The 20,058-nt window shown below is 51.2% G+C and overlaps 1 protein-coding gene across 1 annotated transcript; it reads left to right on the top strand.

Annotated features, from left to right (window-relative positions):
• Window positions 1-14,805: 14,805 nt before the first annotated feature.
• On the top strand, window positions 14,806-19,505 carry ICAM2 (intercellular adhesion molecule 2). The gene is made up of 4 exons (XM_025927725.2): window positions 14,806-14,960; window positions 16,741-17,004; window positions 18,192-18,512; window positions 19,171-19,505. The coding sequence occupies exons 1-4, from the start codon at window positions 14,888-14,890 to the stop codon at window positions 19,317-19,319; spliced, it is 807 nt and encodes a 268-aa protein (XP_025783510.2). The 5' UTR covers window positions 14,806-14,887; the 3' UTR covers window positions 19,320-19,505.
• Window positions 19,506-20,058: the final 553 nt, after the last annotated feature.

Genomic DNA, 20,058 nt, shown 5'->3' with positions numbered 1-20,058 from the left:
CATTACTGTAGGCTGAGGCAAGTGCCCTTGGCTAAGGCTTCAGCCTGCAGGGGTAACTTAGCCTGTTGGGGGTGGGGGTGCTGAGTGGGCACAGCAAGTGCTAAGAGGGGACACTGAGGGAGTGGATGGGAAAGTGGTTGACCTTGGGGTCCAGGCTGATGGAGGGAGATAGGAATGTGGTCAGGGAAGATTCTGGAGATGAAGAATACAGAGGTGGAGGAGTACTGCATGGTGAAAAAGTAGGACTTGGCTGCAGGGGTGGGTGGTGGAGTGAAGGTAGAGAAGACTCTTACAGCTTGAGGAAGTGAGCGGATGTTGAGGCTCAGGTATAGCAGGGTCTTCTGGTAGACACTAGGGTTGCCCAGGGTGACAGCAAGAGTCAGGGGGCAGGGGAGGTAGGGGGAGGTAGGAAAACAGAGCCAAAGTCCTCTAGGAATCCCAGATTGGGCAATGGCCTTCTCTGAGATGCGGAGTTGGCATGGGCCTCGAGGGAGGGAGGGCACAGCACATGAGGGTGGGTTTGCTTTCAAAACACTGAAGCCATGAGGAATCTGCTAATACCCGACGCCCACCCAGCTCAGAGATACAGGAAGTCTCCACTCAGGAGGAATGGTCAGAGGAGGGCCAGGCTCCAGCCAGGGCAAGGAATTGGAGGGTCTGGGAAGATGTGAGGGATATGGGCCAATTTCTCTCCAGTAAAACAGGTTTCAGAGGGCACATGGGAGGTTTGAGCCAAGGGAAGCACTAACCTGAATATGGGTGAAAGCTCAGGGCTGGTGGGGGCCAAGCATGGTATACTTTAGACTGACAAGACCCAGGACTATACAAGTGGGTGGGAAATGCTCCTTCAGGTTGTGATCTGAATGGACAGAAAGTTGGAAAGTTGCTCAGAAGCCAGAAGTGACTTGGGGCCCCCGGGAGGTGGTGGGGCCTTGACTTTGTCAGCTTCTGAGGCCCTTTTACACACCAACAGAGGAACTGAGGCAACTCTCTGTTGTTGCAACAGAACCTTACTGGCTGTGTGGCCTCCTTGTGGTTGGAGAGCCTGCGCAGCTGCGGGGGAACAGGGAAGACAGATTCAAGCCCCAGTGCTAGCCCCATGAGGTCCTATCCCTGCCGCCGGGCCCTGACCCTGCAGCAGGTCTCATTTACAGAATATGCAAATTCGAACCATTTCAAAAATACAAAGACCTGGTAGTATCCAATTTCTAAAAAATAATCTTTAACCATATTCAAAAATCTCTTTTTTTGAGAGAGAGAGAGAGAATGCGAGCAGGAGAGGGGCAGAGAGGGGGACAGAAGATCCAAAGTGGGCTCTGTGCCGACAGCAGAGAGCCCCATGCGAGGCTCCAACTCATGAACTGTGAGATCATGACCCGAGCTGAAGTCGGACACTTAACGGACTGAGTCACCCAGGTGCCCCTAAATATCTCTCAGTCTAACATTCAGGTCCCAAAAGAGAATAGTCTCATGGTAAAATAATCCAAAAAATTACCACATAGATCTCTTCTTGGATTTTTTGCCTTTGTTCTTCCAACAAGCTAAGGAGCTCTCAAGGAGCTGCCTTTGGTGTCTGTCCTAAGGAAGCCATTCGTTTTCCCAACTGGGTTCCTAGTAAAGCATCTCAGTTTATTCTCTGCCTTGCAGGGAAGGTTAAAGGAAGGAAAAGACAGCTAGTAGCTCCCCTGACATCCATGTTTTCTGGAGAAAAGGCAACCTCCCTTCTGTAAAGACCCTCCCAGCTCTCCCTCCCTCAGCTCTTTGGCTGTTGGGTGTTTATGGGTACATTCACTGCCTCTGTATAGATCACCTTCCTTAAAAACAGCCTCTCAGGATCCCAGCCCATTTCCAAACTCCTTGTGGTTGCAAAGAAATGGGATCTAGCACTGCCACAACACTTGGAGAACTCAACTGTCGGGCCTTTCAGACTGAGCAGGACTCCTGTCAGCCTCTAGATGGCGCCCGAGTGCAGCCTCTCTTCCTACTCCCTCGGTGGCAGCGTTCAGGTCCACCCCTGACCTGGGCGTGGCTACTGCTCCTCCTGCCAACTCGGCCAGGCTGCTCCATAGGAGATGAGACCAGAATCCAAAAACAAGGCCAAAGGACCTGGTGTTGTAAACAAAAGTCCTTCGAGAGCCAGTAGTTTTCGAAATAATGCATATTCACAAGCTTTTCTCACTCGAGGGTGAACATGTAACATACTATGTACGGGTCCCTCCGTGTATGGAGGTGATCTTGGGGTCTGACATTCTGTGGATCCGTGCAGTAGTCAAGATGTGTACTAAGGCATTCTTGAGCACAAGGACACAGACAGGTGCACGTCCGGACACCAGTTGTAACAACTATCATAAACTTGGTCAGGTATTTATCATGTACCAGGCTCTGAGCCAATGTTTTACAAATCATTGGATTTATTCCTTCCAGAAGCCCTCTGAAGGGGCTCTAAGGTGGGCGAGAGGGCCCTGGAGCTTAAATGTGGGATCCCAATTGCCTGGAATAATCTTTGCGTGGTCTCTTGCTGCTGCTGCTGCTGGATGCCTGTTCAGCTACCACCCACCAACTACTCAACTCCACATCCATATGGAGTAAGCACAGCAGAAACGTAGTCTGTTAGGGTTTTCTGCATGTTACAGATGAGCAAACAGAAGCTCAGAGAAGTTAAGCAGCTTGCCCAAGGTCACACAGCCGGCAAGGAGCTGTGCAGAGATTCAAACACAGGTTCTTTTAACTCCACTCCACCAGACTGACCCCACAGTCTCCGTCATTCAGCCTGTAGGCCAATGAGTCTGTGAAGCACCAGCCTTCCAAGGACCTGGTCAGCATTTCTACTCTGAACCTCTGGTTTCTACTTGTACTTTATTTAAACCGAGAGCACTTTCCCATTCTTGCTAAAGCAGCGCGGTCTTAGGACCAGAAGCATCAGCATCACCTGGGAACTTTTAGGGATACCAAGTTCTCAGGCCTCATGCCAGACCTGCTAAAACAGCAACTCTGGGGCTTGGGTTCTCCATGCTAATGCATGCCAAATTTGAGGGCACTTGCTGTAAAACTCATGTCTCCTAAAACCAAGTCCCTATGCTTAATTAAATCCAACAAGCATTGACTGAGCCTGCTGTTGGTGGCTCAAAGAGGAAGACACCAGAAACCTAGCAGAGAAGGGAAGGAAATAGACATGAAATGTGATCAAAATGGTGGGGAGCAGAAACAGGAGTTGGAGGACTGCTGCTGGTCAGGGATGGACCCAAATGATCTGTGCAGCTTTTTAAGTGGGCACATAGGGAGAGCCTGGGTGGCTCAGTCAGTTAAGCATCTGACTTTGGCTCAGGTCATGATCTCATGGTTTGTGGGTTCAAACCCCACATTGGGCTCTGTGCTGACAGCTCAGAGCCTGGAGCCTGCTTTGGACTGTGTCTCCCTCTCTCTCTGGCCCTCCCCCACTTGCACTCTGTCTCTCTCTCTCAAAAATAAATAAAGCATTTTTTAAAAATAAAAAAGCAGGCACACAGGGTTATAATTGGACATTTCTGGGGTGAACCCAGCACCTCTAGGGGTAAAAGCTGCATAGACAGTTCTATTGGAGATGGCTTTTGGGGCTTTACAGCCAGGCTTCAGTCAAGCTGGAACCCAGCACCTCTAGGGGTAAAAGCTGCATAGACAGTTCTATTGGAGATGGCTTTTGGGGCTTTACAGCCAGGCTTCAGTCAAGCTGGGCATCCAGGTGGAGTATGATACTGTTTGCAATAGAATAGATGACACCCTTCCTTCTGAAGACGGGTCGCCTTGGCCTTCCCCTTCCTGAGCTCACTCTTGGGGATTTGCGGATGACTTTGCTGCCTCTTCATGCATCTTCTGTGCTCTGTGCCCACAGCTGACCCCTGCCTTCCCAAACACACCAAATTAGACCATGCCTTCGTGCATCTCCTCCCGATTACTTCTGGACTTCTCACTCACATTTCTGCTTTTTCCACCCCGTGTGCTGGTCCTCAGCATTGTGCATGCTGGAATTACCTGGAGAGCCTAAAAAACCACAACATATACATACACACACACACACACACACACACACACACACACACACACAGAATATGCAACTATTGCGATATGCAGCGAGGGACACATGCTAAAAATAATTTATCTGAAATTCCAATTTAACTATATTTTAGGAGAGTCAGAAACAGCATTGGGGACCAGGTCTAGACACCCTGACAGGAGAACGGGTCGATGAGATCCACTGTAAATGCCGGGGCTCAATCCTGTTTCCTGAGCCCCTTCTCTCATTGTGCCCCCTCTGAAAACAAGTTTGGGTCCACAAGGTCGCACTCAGCGAGCAGGGAGGTCTAGCCAGCCTCCCCCGCCCCCCACTTCAAGTTATCACAGTCCTGGCTCTGATTAATGATTCTGGGGCCTGATGCCTCATGAGGCACGAGGGGTCCTGGAGGGGCTCCAGCGACAAGCCTCACATAACCTTTCTCAGACAACTCACGTGTTCCCGTGGCCCATGGCGTGCCCTGATGCAGCAAGATGCTGCCTCTGACAAAAGAGAGCAAGTCTGAATTATGAAGGAACAGTATGTGAGGCAAAGCAATCTACAGTGACCTGCTTACACACTTCTGCTTTCTTCAGTACTACGCAATTTGGCTCTCACTGAGAATTACGAACGCAATTGCCAAAATGCTGTGTTACTTCCTAAAGCTTGAACCAAAATACATGTGGAGATGTTCTCAAATACTGATGCCTTTTCCCCCATCCTCTTGTGAAGACCCAGCACCATATTAAGTCACTGGTGCTGGGGCCAGTCCAAACAATGTGCAATTTTATTCTGGAACATTCCTTGGTTGACCAGGTTCTCTGGCGCGATTCATGGTTTCTTACTATGGACTCTGGTTGCACAAGGCAGAAACCAGCTGAAACTGGTTTAAGCAAAAATGGCAACAGGATAGGCCCATGGAAACCAACCTTCAGGAACAGTCTTCAGGAATGGCTGGAACCAGGAACTAGAACATCATCGCAATGTTTTCACCTCTTCTCTGTACATTTTGACTTCCTCGCCTTCTACAGATCCCTTCTGTCCTGTGAATGGTGTGATAACCTCAGGCAACATCTGTCCTCCAACTTCTGCAACCAGGCAGGAAAAGGCTCTTTCTTCAATCTGCTAAACAACAATCCCATCAAACAAAACAAAACTCAGGGTAAGACCTGAAGTTGGAGTACCATGATGCCAACCTTGGACAAGTCATTTGGCAGGAAAGTGGGGTTGAGTCGGAGGACAGAAGCTCCCTAGAAAACCTTCTGAAGTAGGGAAAGGAGGCGTTCCCCGCAAAAAGGGCCAAGTCCAGACGTAACTCCTGGGGAAATTACAAGTGGGATATGCATCCCAATTTATGTCTATAACAGATGCCATCAAAACTTTCAAGTCACATGAGCTTCTCCAACTTGGGCCCTGATGCCCTCCCACCCAACATTCTACATTGGCTTTGTTTTGTCAGCATATATGACAGGAAGTTTCCAAAAAGAACTTTTGTGAAGACACTGAGGCATAAAAGTACCAAGACAGATTGTTCCAGAGCCCAGCAGACCCTCAGCACTCATGCCCTTGACTGTCCTGTGGCCTCTCACATGATCTGATTTGTGACTTCGCTAAGCGAGGAATTTAAATGGTGTGCTGTGGGGCTGGCCTGTGGTCACAAGATCCCCCGCTCGTGGGTGAGCTTCGCTGGCCGCCCAGCCCCCACCTCTGCACCTGGCTTTGATATTTTCTACCTACTGGAAGAAAACCACTCTGCTAGGGTAGGTTTTTTTAAATTGCTAGGCAACGTGGCAGGTGTGACAAGATCTGAGAAAGCAATGGTTCTTAGTCACAAATAGAAGTTTCTTGTGGCAGGGCATGTCAGGTACAGAGAATGCCACCTCTGTGGCATTAAGTAGCCTCATGCGGGGGGACAATAGATGGCTCATCCTGGAACTGTCTACTCGACAAAGGCCCCCAGTAGTGCAGAAACTGCACATCAAAAGAGAGACTAGGGGGAAATGGTATGGCAGTTCCTCAAAAAATTACACATAGAACTATCCCGTGATCTAGTAATACCGCATTCACCTCAAAAAGCTGAAAGCAGGGACTCAGGGACATATTTGTGCCCACGTTCATAGCAGCGTTATTCACAATAGCCAGAAGGTGGAGGGACCCAAGTGTCCATCAACCAATGGATGGATAAACAAAATGTGGTGTCTACCTGCAATGTTGCTCAGCCTGGGTGGCTCAGTCGGTAAGCGTCCGACTTCAGCTCAGGTCATGATCCCACGGTTGGTGAGTTCGAGCCCCGCGTCGGGCTCTGGGCTGACAGCTCGGAGCCCGGAGCCTTTTTCCGATTCTGTGACTCCCTCTCTCTCTCTGTCTGCTCCTCCCCTGCTCACACTCTGTCTCTGTCTCGCTCTCTCAAAAAGTAAGTAAACATTAAAAAGAATTCTAAAAGGAAGTGAATTCTGACACATGCCACGACATGGATGAACCTCGAGGACGTCACGCTAAGTGAAGTAACCCCGTGACCAAAGGACAAATACTGTACAATCCTATTCATATGCGGTTCCTAGAATAATCGAATTTGTACGGACAGAAAGTAGAACGGTGGTTGCCAGAGCCTGGTTGGGGGGACGCGGGGGTAGGGTGGTGAAGTTAGTGGTTCATGGGACAGGGTTTCCGTTTGGGAAGATGATAAAGTTCCGGAAATGGATGGATGTTGGCGATGGCCGCACAACAATGTGAATGTACTGAACGCCACAGAACTGTCTGCTAAAATAGTGACCGCGGTAAATCTTCTGGCGCGTAAATGTTGTCACCATTTAAAAGAAGAGGGAGGGGCGCCTGGGCGGCTCAGTCAGTTAAGCCTCCGACTTCAGCTTGGGTCATGATCGCACAGTTGGCCGGTTCGAGCCCTGCATCGGGGCTCTGCGCTGACATCGCAGAGCCTGGAGCCTGCAGCCTGCTTCGGATTCCGGATCTCCCTCCCTCTCTCTGCCCCTCCCCCACTCGCGCTCAATCTTAAATAAAACATTAACAAAATTAAAAACAAAAACAAAAAAAGAAGAAGAGGGAGCGGGCCGACAGGAGGTAACTGTGAGGTGGGAACCCATCACAGGAAGCAGGTGACTCGTGAGTGCCGCGGGAAGGGGAGGTCTGAATTCACAGAGGCAGAACCACAGGCCCTGAGCACCTCGGCCTCTCTCATGTCTCCAGGCTCCAGACCCCAGGCCGCCCTACTTTCCTGGAACATTCCTCCGTTTAGCAGAGGACAGGTAACGTCACGCTTCTCCTTCCCTCCTCGGAGCCCGGGTCGGAGGGTCCAGGCCTGACTTGTAGTCCCCTCCCCTCTCTGGCCTGATTCCCCTGGACTGAGGGGAAGTCCTACCCCGGCGCCCTCCCGGGTCCCCAGAGTTCCTTCTGGGCCGATGTTCCCTGCGGGGGAAGCTCCCCTTGCGGTCTCTGAGTTCAAGAGTTTACGGACCCTGCTTCTGTGCCCGTTTCCTATTATTGTCCTCCTCTTTCCTGCTCTGTCATCGCTTGGCCGATTTAGAAGCAGGGGGCTGCCTTTTTGACCACGTGGGTATGGCTCTAGCCAAGGGCACTGTGCTCGGAGCTAATGCATGGAGAAAGGGATGGTCCCCTTCCTCCGGGGATTGCATCTGGGGTTCATGATGAATCTCTTTTGTAACTTCTTACTGTAGGTCTTCTACATATTTTGCTAGTTTACTCCTCTTTTTCTGCTACTATAAATGATGTGGTTTTTCATTCTACTTTTGTACGTTACTGATACACATAAAAGCAACTTATTTTTGGACATTGACCTGATAGCTAGTTGCCTTGCTAAAATCCCTTTTTTTTTTAATGTTTATTTATTTATTTTAGAGAGAGAGAGAGAGAGAGAATAGGGGAGGGGCAGAGAGAATGGGAAAGAGAGAGAATCCCAAGTAAGCTCAGTGCCGTCAGAACAGAGCCCAACTCTGGGCTTGAACCGACGGACTGTGAGATCATGACCTGAGCCGAAATCAAGAGTCGGGCACTTAACCAACTGAGCCACCCAGAGACCCCAATCCCTTCTTATTTTGAATCACTTTTCTGATCATTCTTTTGGATTTACTACCCAGGCTACCATATCATATGAAAATACTGACAGTTTTGTTCTTTTTTTTTTTTTCATCTTTAGGACTTTAATTTCTTTTTCTGGCCTTACTGCTCTGTCCAGGACCTCTGGTGCTGCTAAATACCAACAGAGACAGTAGGCATCCTCGTTTGGTTCCTGCTTTTAAAGGAAATGTTCCTGGGGCACCTGGGGGCTCAGTTAAGCATCCAACCCTTGATCTCGGCTCAGGTCATGATCTCACGGTTCATGAGTTTGAGCCCCACATCAGGCTCCTCACTGATAGCGTAAAGCCTGCTTGGGATCCTGTCTGTCCCTCTCTTTGCCCCTCTCCTGCTCTCTCTTGCTCTCTGTCTCAAAATAAACTTTAAAAAAATATAAAGGAAATACTCCTAAGATTTACTTATTAAAAATAATATATACATAGGCTTTTTGTAAGTTCTCTTTATCAGGTTAAGAAAATTTCCTTCTAATCTGCTAAGGTCTTTTTCATGAAAGTGTACTGAATCTCATCATTTTTTCCCCCTGGATCTGTTGAGATGATCATGTGTTTTTCTTCTTAAATCCGTTAGTGTAAATTTTTAGTTTGAGCTCCTTTATTATTATTTTATTTTATTTTAGAGAGAGAGCATGTGAGAGGGGGAGAGGAGCAAAGGGAGAGAGACAGAGAGAGAGAGAGAGAGAGAAAGAGAGAGAGAGAGAATCTTAAGCAGGCTCCACATTGAGCCCCCTGACGCAGGGCTCAATCCCACAACCCTGGGATCATGACCTGAGCCAAAGTCAAGGGTCAGACACTTGACCAACTGAGCCACTCAGGCACCCTGAGTGTTTAGTTTGAGCTCCTTTAAAAGCAGAGCCTGGAACAAAGACTTGGGTTCAGGTAGGTTATTAGAGAGGTGATTCCAGAAAGGAGGGCAGGGTGACTGAGAAGGGAAGGAAGAAAAGCCAATTACAGGAGCTTGACTGATGTCACGGCTGTAGGCCACGGGAGCTTGACTGTTGGGACCTCTGATAAGCCTGCTAGATGCTTCCCAGAATTGCCCAAGGAAAAGGAAGACACTGGAGCTCTTCGTATCCACCAGCTCCTATCCTTCACTGCTTGAGGGCTGCATCTTAGGGAACTTCTCTCCCACTTCTGGGAAACATTGAGCAGGCGTATCCTAACGCTATCCCTAATAAACATTTTTGTTGTAGAAGTTCTCTTTCTCTACTATGAACAGAGATGTCCCATTTTTCTTGTGGGTAGTGTTTGCCACGTATATTTTTCCCCATTCTCTGACTTTGCAACCATTCCATACTCTTAACGCCTAAGGTGTGACTCATAAACAACAGAGAAGTGGGGTTTGTGTTTTCATGTTTTAAAAATCTAATCTGAGATGAGAATTTAGGAATAACTGAGTCCATGGCTTCCATTAAACCCTGCTGAATAAGAGTGGAGTTTTAAAACCTGCCTTTTCAACAAGCTGGCAAGAACCCTAACCCGGAAGTTTCTCTTCTGAGGTAGTGCGTTTGAGCTATTTTTAAAAATCGGCTTTTTTGTTTTTGTTTTTGTGTTTTTGTTTTGTTTTGTTTTAGAGTAGCTTTATCTTCACAGCAAAACAAAACCGCCCCCACACATGCACAGTCTGCCCTGTTGTCAACCTCCCCCACCGGATTGGTACATCTGTTACATTCAGTGCACCTGCATGGACGTGTCATTGTGCATTCATGGGTTTACATTTTTTTAAATGTTTATCTTTGAGAGAGAGAGACAGACAGATTGCAAGCGAGCGGCAGAGAGAGAGGAAAACACAGAATCTGAAGCAGGCTCCAGGCTCCCAGCTGTCAGCACAGTTCGAGTGGGGCTCGAACTCACAAACTGCGAGATCATGACCTGAGCTGAAGTCAGACACTTACAGACTGAGCCACCCAGGCGCCCCATCATGGGTTTAGACAAACGTATCATGGCACGTGTCCGTATCATAGCTCACACAGAGTAGTTCCAGTGCTCTAAAAATCCTCTGTTGTCTGCTTCTTCACCCGTCCCTCCTCCCCTACCCCTGGCAACCACTGATCTTTCCTCAGTTTTCCTCTTGCTCTATCACCTCGTACTTCCGTGAGCTGGGCACATTATTAATCCACCCAAGCCCCTGCTTTCTCAAATGCATCATCAGAATGGTTCCTTATTTGTATGGATCTGGTATGATAATTAAATAAAACAACGTATTAACACCTCAGCTCAGTCCCTAGCAGGGAATACAGGTCAACGAAATGTCAGTTTCCCTCTTCTTCTCCCTCCTCTTAGTAATCAGACGTCAAGTTTTGCTGAGAGAAAAACAGAGGGAAGTACCCCTGTGACAGGGTGTATCACCAGAAATCTAAGCAGGGGAGGGCAGAAGTGGTTATTGTCTTCCGAACCCTCTTTCCAACTTGGAAAGTCCCTCCCTTTCTGCTTCCTGTTATCAGGGTTACTGTGCCTGCCTTATCCATTTTCTCAGTCCAACACCTCTGACCTACATCTGACAGATGCACAGGCACCCTCTGCCCGTAAGCTGTCCAGAAGCTAAAATGACTCAGAACTGAGCTGTGTGTGCAGGACAACATGTCTGCAGGACATCAGAGGGAATCATGACCCAGGTCATGGCTGTGTGCTAGTCACATCAAATCTCGTTTCCAAGGGCATGGCCCTGAATCACATTCAAAGTTTGCAGATTTGTCGAGATAACAGGTCCATGAACTATTCCTTTTCCCGGCCCTTCTGTTGTGCCTGATTTATGAATACAAGGCTTTGTCCTTGCATTCAGTCCAGACACCAGCCAGGAATAGATTAACACAGGGCAAGGACTTGAAAAAAACACTTTTTTTAAGATTTTATTTTTATTTTTTGATTTTTTTTAATGTTTATTTATTTTTGACACAGAGAGAGAGAGAGACAGAGCATGAGCGGGGGGAGGGGCAGAGAGCGAGGGAGACACAGAATCCAAAGCAGGCTCCAGGCTCCGAGCTGTCAGCCCGACGCGGGGCTCGAACTCATGACCCTGAGATCAAGAGTCACATGCTCTTCCGACTGAGACCACCAAATTCTTCTGACACCACCACATAGCAAGGATTAAAAAAAAAAAAAATCGATCTGACAATTTATTCAACTATCATTAAATGTTTCATCTTTATTGTGATTATTATAAATTTGGACTTTGGAATACCATCTTTTTAAAAATTTATACTTGCCCCTCTTTTTCCATGTTTTTCTCCTTTAATTCTTTTGATTAAAGTTTGTTTTCATGCCGTTTTAAGCTTCTCTAGTGGTTTCGAACTTAAATACCCTATCTCTGTTGGTTTTTCTTACAACTTTACCCTGCTTCTATAACTTAAAGTATATCCTCCCTCCTAAACAACACAGAGTTTAGAAAGCTTGAACCATAATCCTCTTTTAAATATTATTGCCCGGTATTTTACTTTTGAACATTTTAAGACTTCTCAAATTAAATACTATAAATATTGTTACTGCAGACAGTGGTTGTCTGGAGTTACATATTCATTTACACTTTTGTTTTCCCATGCTTCCTTCTTGCATAGAAAACGGTCCTGCAATCATTTTTCCTTCTTCTGGACGCACATCTTTAAAAGTTCCTCTAGTGGAGTATCTTGGGGGTAAACTCTTTCAGGCTTTGTTTATCATGTCTTTATCTCACCTTGGTTCTTGAAAGACCATTTTGCTGGGAACACAGGAGAAGTCACTGGATTAAGACCCAGTCAAGACAGAAGCCTTCCAAAGCCCTGTGGAGAGATGAGTTCACTTCCCAAACTAACGCTCCAACCTCCCCTCCCCTCCAATCCTCTTGAATCTTCTGGAGCATCTTAACTCTTCCAGCTTCATTGTCCCCTTCACTGGAGAACTCAGAGACCCTAAAGAATAAGCCAGGGAGTATTTGGTGGTGGAACAGTGTTTCGAGACGGAACACCGGAATTTCTTCTCTCATCTGCATCATGGTCGGTTTCCTTTTGTCCATGGGCAACTTCTTGGCATCAGGAAGCTTTGGTCTTCCTTCTTTGTTTGAAAGCATCCATCATGGCCTTCTAGGGTCTGATCATCAGGCCCCCGAAACCACTTTATTCTCTCTCCCAGAAGACCTCCAGGCCTCATGCAAGTAGAGCACCCTCCCTCCCACTCCACCCTCCCATTCTGTCCGGAAAGTTCTGTGAGGCAGAACAGGGCTCAAAATAACTCCCTGTGCAAGGACCCGTAGCCAGCCCTGGACCCAGGTTTGAAGGGCCTGAAAAGCTCTCTCATTTTTGCCACACAGAATCATCGTGAGCCTTCAACCCAACTCACTTCCTGCCGGAGTCCACCCCACAGCCAGCACGTGACCTGGGACAATTCTGGGTCACTTTCCTTCCACTGCTGAGTGGAGTTCCTTTCTACCAGCTTCTTCACTTGCCAGGGCATAAGCACAGACGGCCGCTGGCTCTTGGGTGCGTACTGTTAGGATCAGAAAGGGAAGGGCTCGTTTCCACCAGTTCTGGTTCAGAGTCCCAGGAAAAACACCGCCCAGGCCTAACTCTGAGTGCCCATCTTTGGGGAGTAAGGGGCCCTGGTTGGCCTTGTTATGTGTTCAGCCCAGCTCCGTGGCCTCGGGGTCGGCAGAGCTGTCAGACCCCCATCCAATCTTGCCTGGGTTGTACACGAAGACAAACTATTTCTTCCATTCATTTACTCATCCGTCCATCCACCATCAACCGTTTGCCAGGCCTGTCTGCGGTAGAACAGCAGTATGTGACATTTTCAGCTTCAGCCCCCGTGGGTGGGAGGCCAGTGGGGAGGGAAAGAAAGTTGATGTGTAAGCTATCAGAGACAATACACATCTAACACGGCCATGTTCGTGGGCCTGGTGTGACCCAGGCAAGGAGGGCCTGCCCAGGGCAAGAGAGAGAGAGCGAGCAAAGAGGAAGTGGTAGGTGGGAACAGGGGCTGACAGGCTTAGAGCAGAACCTATGGGCCCCAGGAGCTTCACCCCTGTGGGGATAGAGTCAGGCTGGCCCAGCAGCATGTGTGGTTGGGATTCACAGCCACAGACCCTTCCAGAAGCTGTCTGGAGCTCCCTGGGCATGAGCCACCCTCCTCCCCCAGCCTGGCATGGCAAAGAAGACCCCAGAAATTTCCTCTGGCATCCTGCTGTCTTGCATTCCCCTCCCAAGGGTCTCCTGGGGATGAAGTGTCTAAGCATCCTTCTCTTGCCCCTGCCCTGTGGGCTTTGGCATCACCACAGCTCCTTTCACTCATATAGACTTCGCGCTCCCCTAGGTATGTGACGTTGGCCACGTCAGTTAATCACTCTCTGCCTCAGTTTCCCCATCGCTAAGATGGGGACAGTAATAGTACCTGCCTCGTGGAATTGGGGGATTGATTAGTTAATGTTTGTAGAGCCCTTATGATGGTGCTGATCAGCAGTCAGTAAACGCTCACTATTGGATTACTTTTGTTATTATTTTTGTCGTTATTGCTCTCATCATCATCATTCTTCTGACCCGGCGGAGACCACAGAGTCTCCGCACAGCAGCGCCCGCTGTTTGAGCCCCAGGGCCGCACCCTCAGCCTCCCCGAGGGTTCGGGGGAGTGTTTCCTGCAGCCGCACGGACCAGATCCCGGGCTGGGGTCACGGCTTGCTCTTTTCTGCATCTTCTCTCGGCATCACTCCGAAGCAGTGCTGTCCAGGGACGTGCCCAGGTCCGGGCTGACAAGCGGCACTTGCCCACCACACGTGGTGGTGACAGCCTTTGACCTCAGCAGCCAAAGAGAAAGGCACGACTTCACACTCGCAACCCAGGAATGGAGTTTGGCCTGAGCCCTGAAAACGCTGGGGCGCTCCTGATAAAGCAAGGAGACCTGCTCCTCTCCTGCCTCTCCTAGGCTCTGCTGGCCCCAGGGACTCCTGCTTCTGGAGATTCCCTCAGTAGGTGATAAGGCCTCCCTAGAAATGCACGGCAGTGCCTCAGGCCCTGAGCCCCCCATCCCCAGACCAAGCCTCCCTGCCTGGAAAGGCTGGGGGAGACACAATAAACCCGGCCCTGGAAATAGAGGCTGGGGTTTGGGCTACAGCCAGACTGACCCCCATTACCTCTGTGTCTGGGCTGCTGGGGACGGTTGTGGGAGCACTTCCCTCAAATTGTCCCTATCGGCTGAGTCAGGACAGGTCAAGGTTGCAAGTGGGTGGGTGTTGAGGTTTAAGTAGCTGTGCTGGGGGTCCGCTGGAGCGCCTCCAGTTCCTGCCCAGGTCTCCTTAAAGAAGTCTGGCTCCCTGCCCACTTTGCTGTGGAGACTGCATGTCCTGGACCGGCCTGACTTTGAATACTGTCTTCGCAGAGGGGAACTGGACAACGTGTCCTTGGGATTTGGGGTTCCCAGGTCTGGGGCTTATAGGCATCACTGCCCTCTATGCACCCACAGTGCACCGAGCCCCATGCACACTCACGTCCCTCACAGACACGCACAGCTGTTGCTCGCCCTGCCCCCTGCACAGCAGCATGGCAGGCGGCCAGGTTGTATGCCGGCTTATCGGCTACAACCCAGCTTCCTCTGCCTGTGTTCTTGAAGGCCTGGAGCTCTGAGAGCCAGCCTCCAAGTGACTTCCCGAGAACCTCTCAGATAATGAGAGGAAATGTGGTCACCAGCACATAGAAGGCTAGAGTTCCGGGCTGCAGCTCCAGGCCCCCACTCCCTGACCTGGGCCCACCATCTCTCTCCAGGCAGCCCTCAGCTGTTCACCGTGAGCCTGTGGATGCCGCTCAAGATGTCCCCTTTTGGTTGCTGGGGCCTGCCCGCCGCCCTTCTCGCCCTGTTCTGCTGCCCAGGTGAGCTGGTGCCTGGGGTTCCTGACTTGGCGCACGCCAGCCCAGAGGGTGGGCCCCTGCCCCCCTGGCTTCAGGCGTGGGAGAGGGTCCTGGTCCTAAAGTCACTGAGGCTTTGAACACAGTGGCAGCCACCATGGGTACAGGATGCCGTGCCAGCCTGGCTTCTCCATGATCCTGGGGGCGAAGAAAAGCTAGCCTTTTGGACACAGCTTCGTGGCCTGTGGCAGGTCATGGAGGCCGGATGGTGGGCTGCACGGGGGGCCTGAGGTGGAAGGGGTTGCTGGGGTTCAAGGAAAGGTGAGGGAATGCCCCAGCTGTTCCTCAGATGTGGCTTCGAGACAGCAGGGGGCAGCAGAGGACATTGCCTTTTGACTACGGCCTACAGAAGGGAAACCCACACATCTTCCGGGGGGTCAGGGGACTTGAAGGAAAATGCTGCCATGTGCTGAGCACTCTGTTTTGGACAACCTGCCAGGCGCTTTTCAAGTACTATCTCACTGAGCTTTCACCACAACCCTGCAGGAAGGGGATTACTAGCCCATTTGACAGATGAAGAAACAGGTTCAAGAGAGAGAAAGCACCTTGCCCAGGGTCACACAGCTGGTACCTGGCAAACTCAGGATTTGAATCCAGCTCTGTCTACCTGCAAAGCTCCTTTCTTGTCATTTCATTATATGCCACCAGCTGAGGGCTCAGTGGGGACATGCTGCTGGCGCTGTGGGAGCACAGGGCAGGCCCAGTTGGTTGGGACCAAGGACCTTCTGGCCATCACTGAGTGGGAGGTGAGCACTGGGGACTCAATCTTTATGCATCAAATACTTCCCGAATGCCTGCCATACACAGGGCATTGTGCTAAGCACTAAGAGAAACCTGAAAAATCTGGGCCCTGCCTTCCAGAAGCTCCAGAACATCTAAGGGAGAGTCAACATGAATATAAATCATTTGCAATTACCTTTCTAAACTCCTCTCCCCCTGCCTTCCTCCTTGCTGAGCTCCAGCCATCCCGATCTTGCCATTCCTCAAGCGTACCAAGCATGCCCTTAACTTGGGGTCTTAGTGCTGGAAACACTCCCCCTCCCCAGATAGCTGTAGGGCTCACCCCCACCCCCTCCAGGTCTTTGCTGGATGTCTTGGTGAGGCCTGTGCTATTAAAATGACGGCTCCACTCACCCCCTCTCTCCTTTCCTGGGCACTTGTCACCACCCAGCAGGCTGGCTATTTCACTTGCTGATTATCATCTGTCTCCTTCACTATAATGTGAGCTCTGCAAGGGCAGGGTTTGTTCTGCTTTGGTCGCTGCCGTGTCACCAGAGCCTAGAATGGCACCTGGCACAGAACAGCTATTCAAAAAGCATTTGCAGAAGAAAAGAAAGGAGAAAGGGTTAAACCCATGGCCACAGGGGCCAAGAGGACACAGTCCACCTCCAGTTCTGAGAGGCCTTCATGGAGAAGGGGACATTTGGGCTGGGCTTTGAAGGTCAAACAGGATCCCTCCCCATGGTGATGGAAGATGTAAGAAGAATGGAGATGGAGAAGACTAATTTGAAGGTGGTGGGCTGGAGGAAGAGTAACCAGAGGCAGGGAGACAGCTGGGGCAGCAGGGAGACCTCTGTCTAGAGGTGAGGTAATAAATAAGGCCTGAACAAGGGGAGAGTAGCAGAGGGGCCGTCTCTGGATGTTCTTCCTGGGCACCTGTCCCTTGATCAGACAGCCCGTGGTGGGCAGTTCCATGGTGCAGGGCAGCAGAGACATTTACTTCCCCGTATTTCTGGTCTTCCAGGGTCTGGTGAGACGTTTGAGGTACACATGTATCCAGAGCAGCTGGTGGTGGAGCCCGGAGAGTCCACGTTGATCAACTGTAGTACCAGCTGTGCCCTGCCTGACACCAGTGGCCTGGAAACCACTCTAACCAAGACTCTGGTGGCCAGTGGAACTCAGTGGAAGCAGTACTTGGTCTCCAATGTCTCCCAGGACACAATCATCTACTGCTACTTCACCTGCTCCAGGAAGCAGAAGTTCAAGAGTCTCAACGTCAGCGTGTTCTGTGAGTGCCACACGGACCCTCCTTCCCGCGGGCTGAGCCTGTTGTCGGCTGCGGGTCTGCCGAGCTACTCTGTTACTGCTCCCGGGCACTAGATATGGTTCCCACCTCCCTGGGCTCCTGGGGTGACAAGGAACAGGACCCCCCACCTTGGGCTCAGAATCTGCTCACACCCTTCACTGGCCTCCTTGAGCCTGCTGGCAACCCCAGGTCTGGGGCTTGCTCAGAGGACAATCTAAGCAAGGTCTGCACAAATCTAAAAGTCATTTCCCAGGCAGGGTCCGCAATCTCCTCCCCGCTCGGTAGCAGTGGACACCCCCCACCCCATGATGAGTAGTGGGGCACCGAAAGAAAGGCCAGCGTGCTCTCCAGTCGCCCCTGCCCTTCACGGAGGGAAGGTTAAGGCACCCCCTGGGGCTTTTATATTCCTGGGGATGTGTGACCATCACACACACACACACACACACACACACACACCTGCATGTGGGCCATGGAGACCTGCCCATAGGCCAGGATTCCCTCCACATCTCGGCACCAAGAGTGTGGCTTGGGTCTTTCCCATGACCAACATCAGTGGATCAAGTGAATAGAAAGATGTCCTAAATCCAGCCTATTATCCTGGGGTGACTGGGGCAAGGTATTCTAGTTCACAAGGGAATCCAGGGTACCACTGAGGGCCCTGTTTAATAGATAAGGGATGGAGGCGGCTATGAATCTGATCCTGGAGAAGCAAGGCAGGTCTGACTCCAGTCCCTGCCTCTTAAGTGAGGACCCCACAACGCGCGGCCCTGATCTAACGAACACTCCCTTCTAAGTCCCAATATAATCATCCAGCTGTTTAATGTGGAAATCTGTGTTTGATTTCTGGAGGAGACCGATCCAAATTTTTTATTTCTAGTTGGCCGTACACTTTCTGGACCTCCTCTTTGTAGACACCTGACCACCTCCATTCTTGACCATTCCAGAAAATATCGTGTTGGTAAAACTACCACCCAATATGTCCTTCACCCTGAAGTGTTTCCTTCTTCCTCTCTTTACAATCTAGGGCAGACCAGGCCCCAGCCCGCTTTCCCAAATCCAGCCAAGGACCTGATAACACTACGGTGCCAGGGGCTGGGCCTGGCTGGGTGGGGCCTGCTGGGACAGCACCCTCATTCTGACCAGAACCCCTCGCTCTTTCTTCCCCACAGACCCTCCAAAGGAAGTGCTGCTGAAGCTGAAGCCCACTCGGGTGGCTGTGGGGGGATCCTTCACCATCAAGTGCTGGGTGCCCAATGTGGCACCTCTTGAGAGCCTCACTCTCACCCTGCTCCGTGGCAAGGAGGCCATGCACAACAAGACCTTTAGGACGATGGCACTTGCCCCCCAAGAGGCCACAGTCACACATAATGCCACAGCTCACAAGGAAGACGGCCGCCACAACTTCTCCTGCCGGGCAGACCTGGACCTGCGGTCTCTTGGTGGGGACATCATTCACGGTGTCTCAGAGCCCCAGACGCTCAAGGTCTATGGTGAGGGAGAGTCCCCAGAAGGAGGGGGTGGGAGGGAGCATTCATCTCCCGTTCCTTAGGGGAAGAAAAAACCTTCACCACGTTCTCTGCCAGCTCAGGGGCCAGGCGCCCAGGGACCCCACACTTAATCCCAGGGGGTTCCCTCTTGCTGTCTTCCCCAAAGCTCTCTCCACGTGCCCAGTTTGGACCCCAACTAGTTGCTTGACCATTAGTGACCAGTGTGACCTTGACCAAGTCAACCTCCTCTCTCTGGCCATGGCCCCTGTCTACATCTAGAGATTTGGCCCTAAGATCCCCTGGAGCTCTGCCATTCTGTGACCCTTGATGGCCAAGGTGTTCCCTGTCTTCAGAGTTTGGTAGAAGCTCACTCAGTTCTGGCCAGGGAAGGGCTTGGTCTGGACCACGCCACTGTCCAGGCCATGGTGTCCAGCAACCATGTGCTGGGGGACATCTGCCCTCATAGTCTCACAGAGGGCTGGCTGGTAGCCTGGACCCTGGCCCACCTTTCCCCTAGGTATTACACCATTAGCCGCTCACGTCTGCAACACGGGTGACTGCGAGATGGGGGAGGGCCGGGTGGGCGACAAGCACACCTCTGGGGCCCTAGCGCCTGGGACCGGAAGACTTCTAAGACCGCTGCCCCCTCCTGCCTCCCCAGAGCCCATGCCAGACAACCAGATGGTCGTCATCATCACAGTGGTGTCCGTGCTGCTGTTCCTGTTTGTGACATCTATCCTCCTGTGCTTTGTCTTCGGCCAGCATTGGCGCCAGAGGCAGATGGGCGCCTACAGGGTACAAGGTGCTTAAAGGGGCCTGAGTCGGGCCTACTGGGCACAGCCTACATGAGTGGCACGGTCACCACCACGGCAGCCACTGGAAGTCAGCGTGGCTCCTCAGGGTTGTGGTCCAGCCCTGGCTGCAGGACTCTAAGGAGCAGCAGAGGACTTTGGGACCATTTCCTCTTCTAGTCTAAATATAAATACCTGGACTTAACCCTGGGCCTCAGTGTCTTCTCCTGGGATAGAACTCAGCAGCTGGGAAGGGTACCCACCAGGCCCAGACTTCTCTCTCCAAATGTCTCCTAAGTCTCCCTCCGCCCACTCATTCACAGGGGCCTTCTAGAGCACCAGCCAGCCCACACCCTGGGGTGCCCGCCTGCTGACCAGCCCGGGCACCAGACACCCATTCTCACGGGGCCCTGAGTGACTAACTTCTCCTGAGGGAGGGTGGGGCAGAGAGACATTCTCTTCCTTCTTGGCCCTCTGGGACCTCAGGCCACTCCCACTGGGAGCGGGACAGGGCTCTGACTTCTTTCTGCCACAAGAACCAGCTTCCTGGGGTGAGGGTGGGGCCCAAGGGAACTGGCTCAGCTCCAGGACCTTTGAGCCAGGCCTCTCCCCCATCACTCTGGGCCTTCAGAGAGCCTCGGACAACAAAAGCAGTCCTCCCCTCACCTGCTCCATCATTAGGCCATCGACACCCCCCCAGCCCTAGCCATCCCAGAGAGGGGTGAGTGGAGGAGGTCGAGGGAGGGCTCTGGGTCCCA

This window comes from Puma concolor, chromosome E1, assembly GCF_028749965.1.
Source record: "Puma concolor isolate L17-30 chromosome E1, mPumCon1.1.hap2, whole genome shotgun sequence".
Classification (NCBI taxonomy): Eukaryota; Metazoa; Chordata; class Mammalia; order Carnivora; family Felidae; genus Puma; species Puma concolor.
Note: the sequence above shows the minus strand (reverse complement) of the source record. Positions and strands in the feature narration are given on the sequence as shown.

Excerpts from the sequence above, each read along its gene's own strand:
- ICAM2 (XM_025927725.2), top strand. The coding sequence starts at position 14,888 with ATGCCGCTCAAGATGTCCCCTTTTGGTTGCTGGGGCCTGCCCGCCGCC. Across the intron at positions 14,961-16,740 it reads CGCCCTGTTCTGCTGCCCAG|GGTCTGGTGAGACGTTTGAG; the intron begins GTGAGCTGGTGC and ends CTGGTCTTCCAG. Across the intron at positions 17,005-18,191 it reads TCTCAACGTCAGCGTGTTCT|ACCCTCCAAAGGAAGTGCTG; the intron begins GTGAGTGCCACA and ends TCTTCCCCACAG.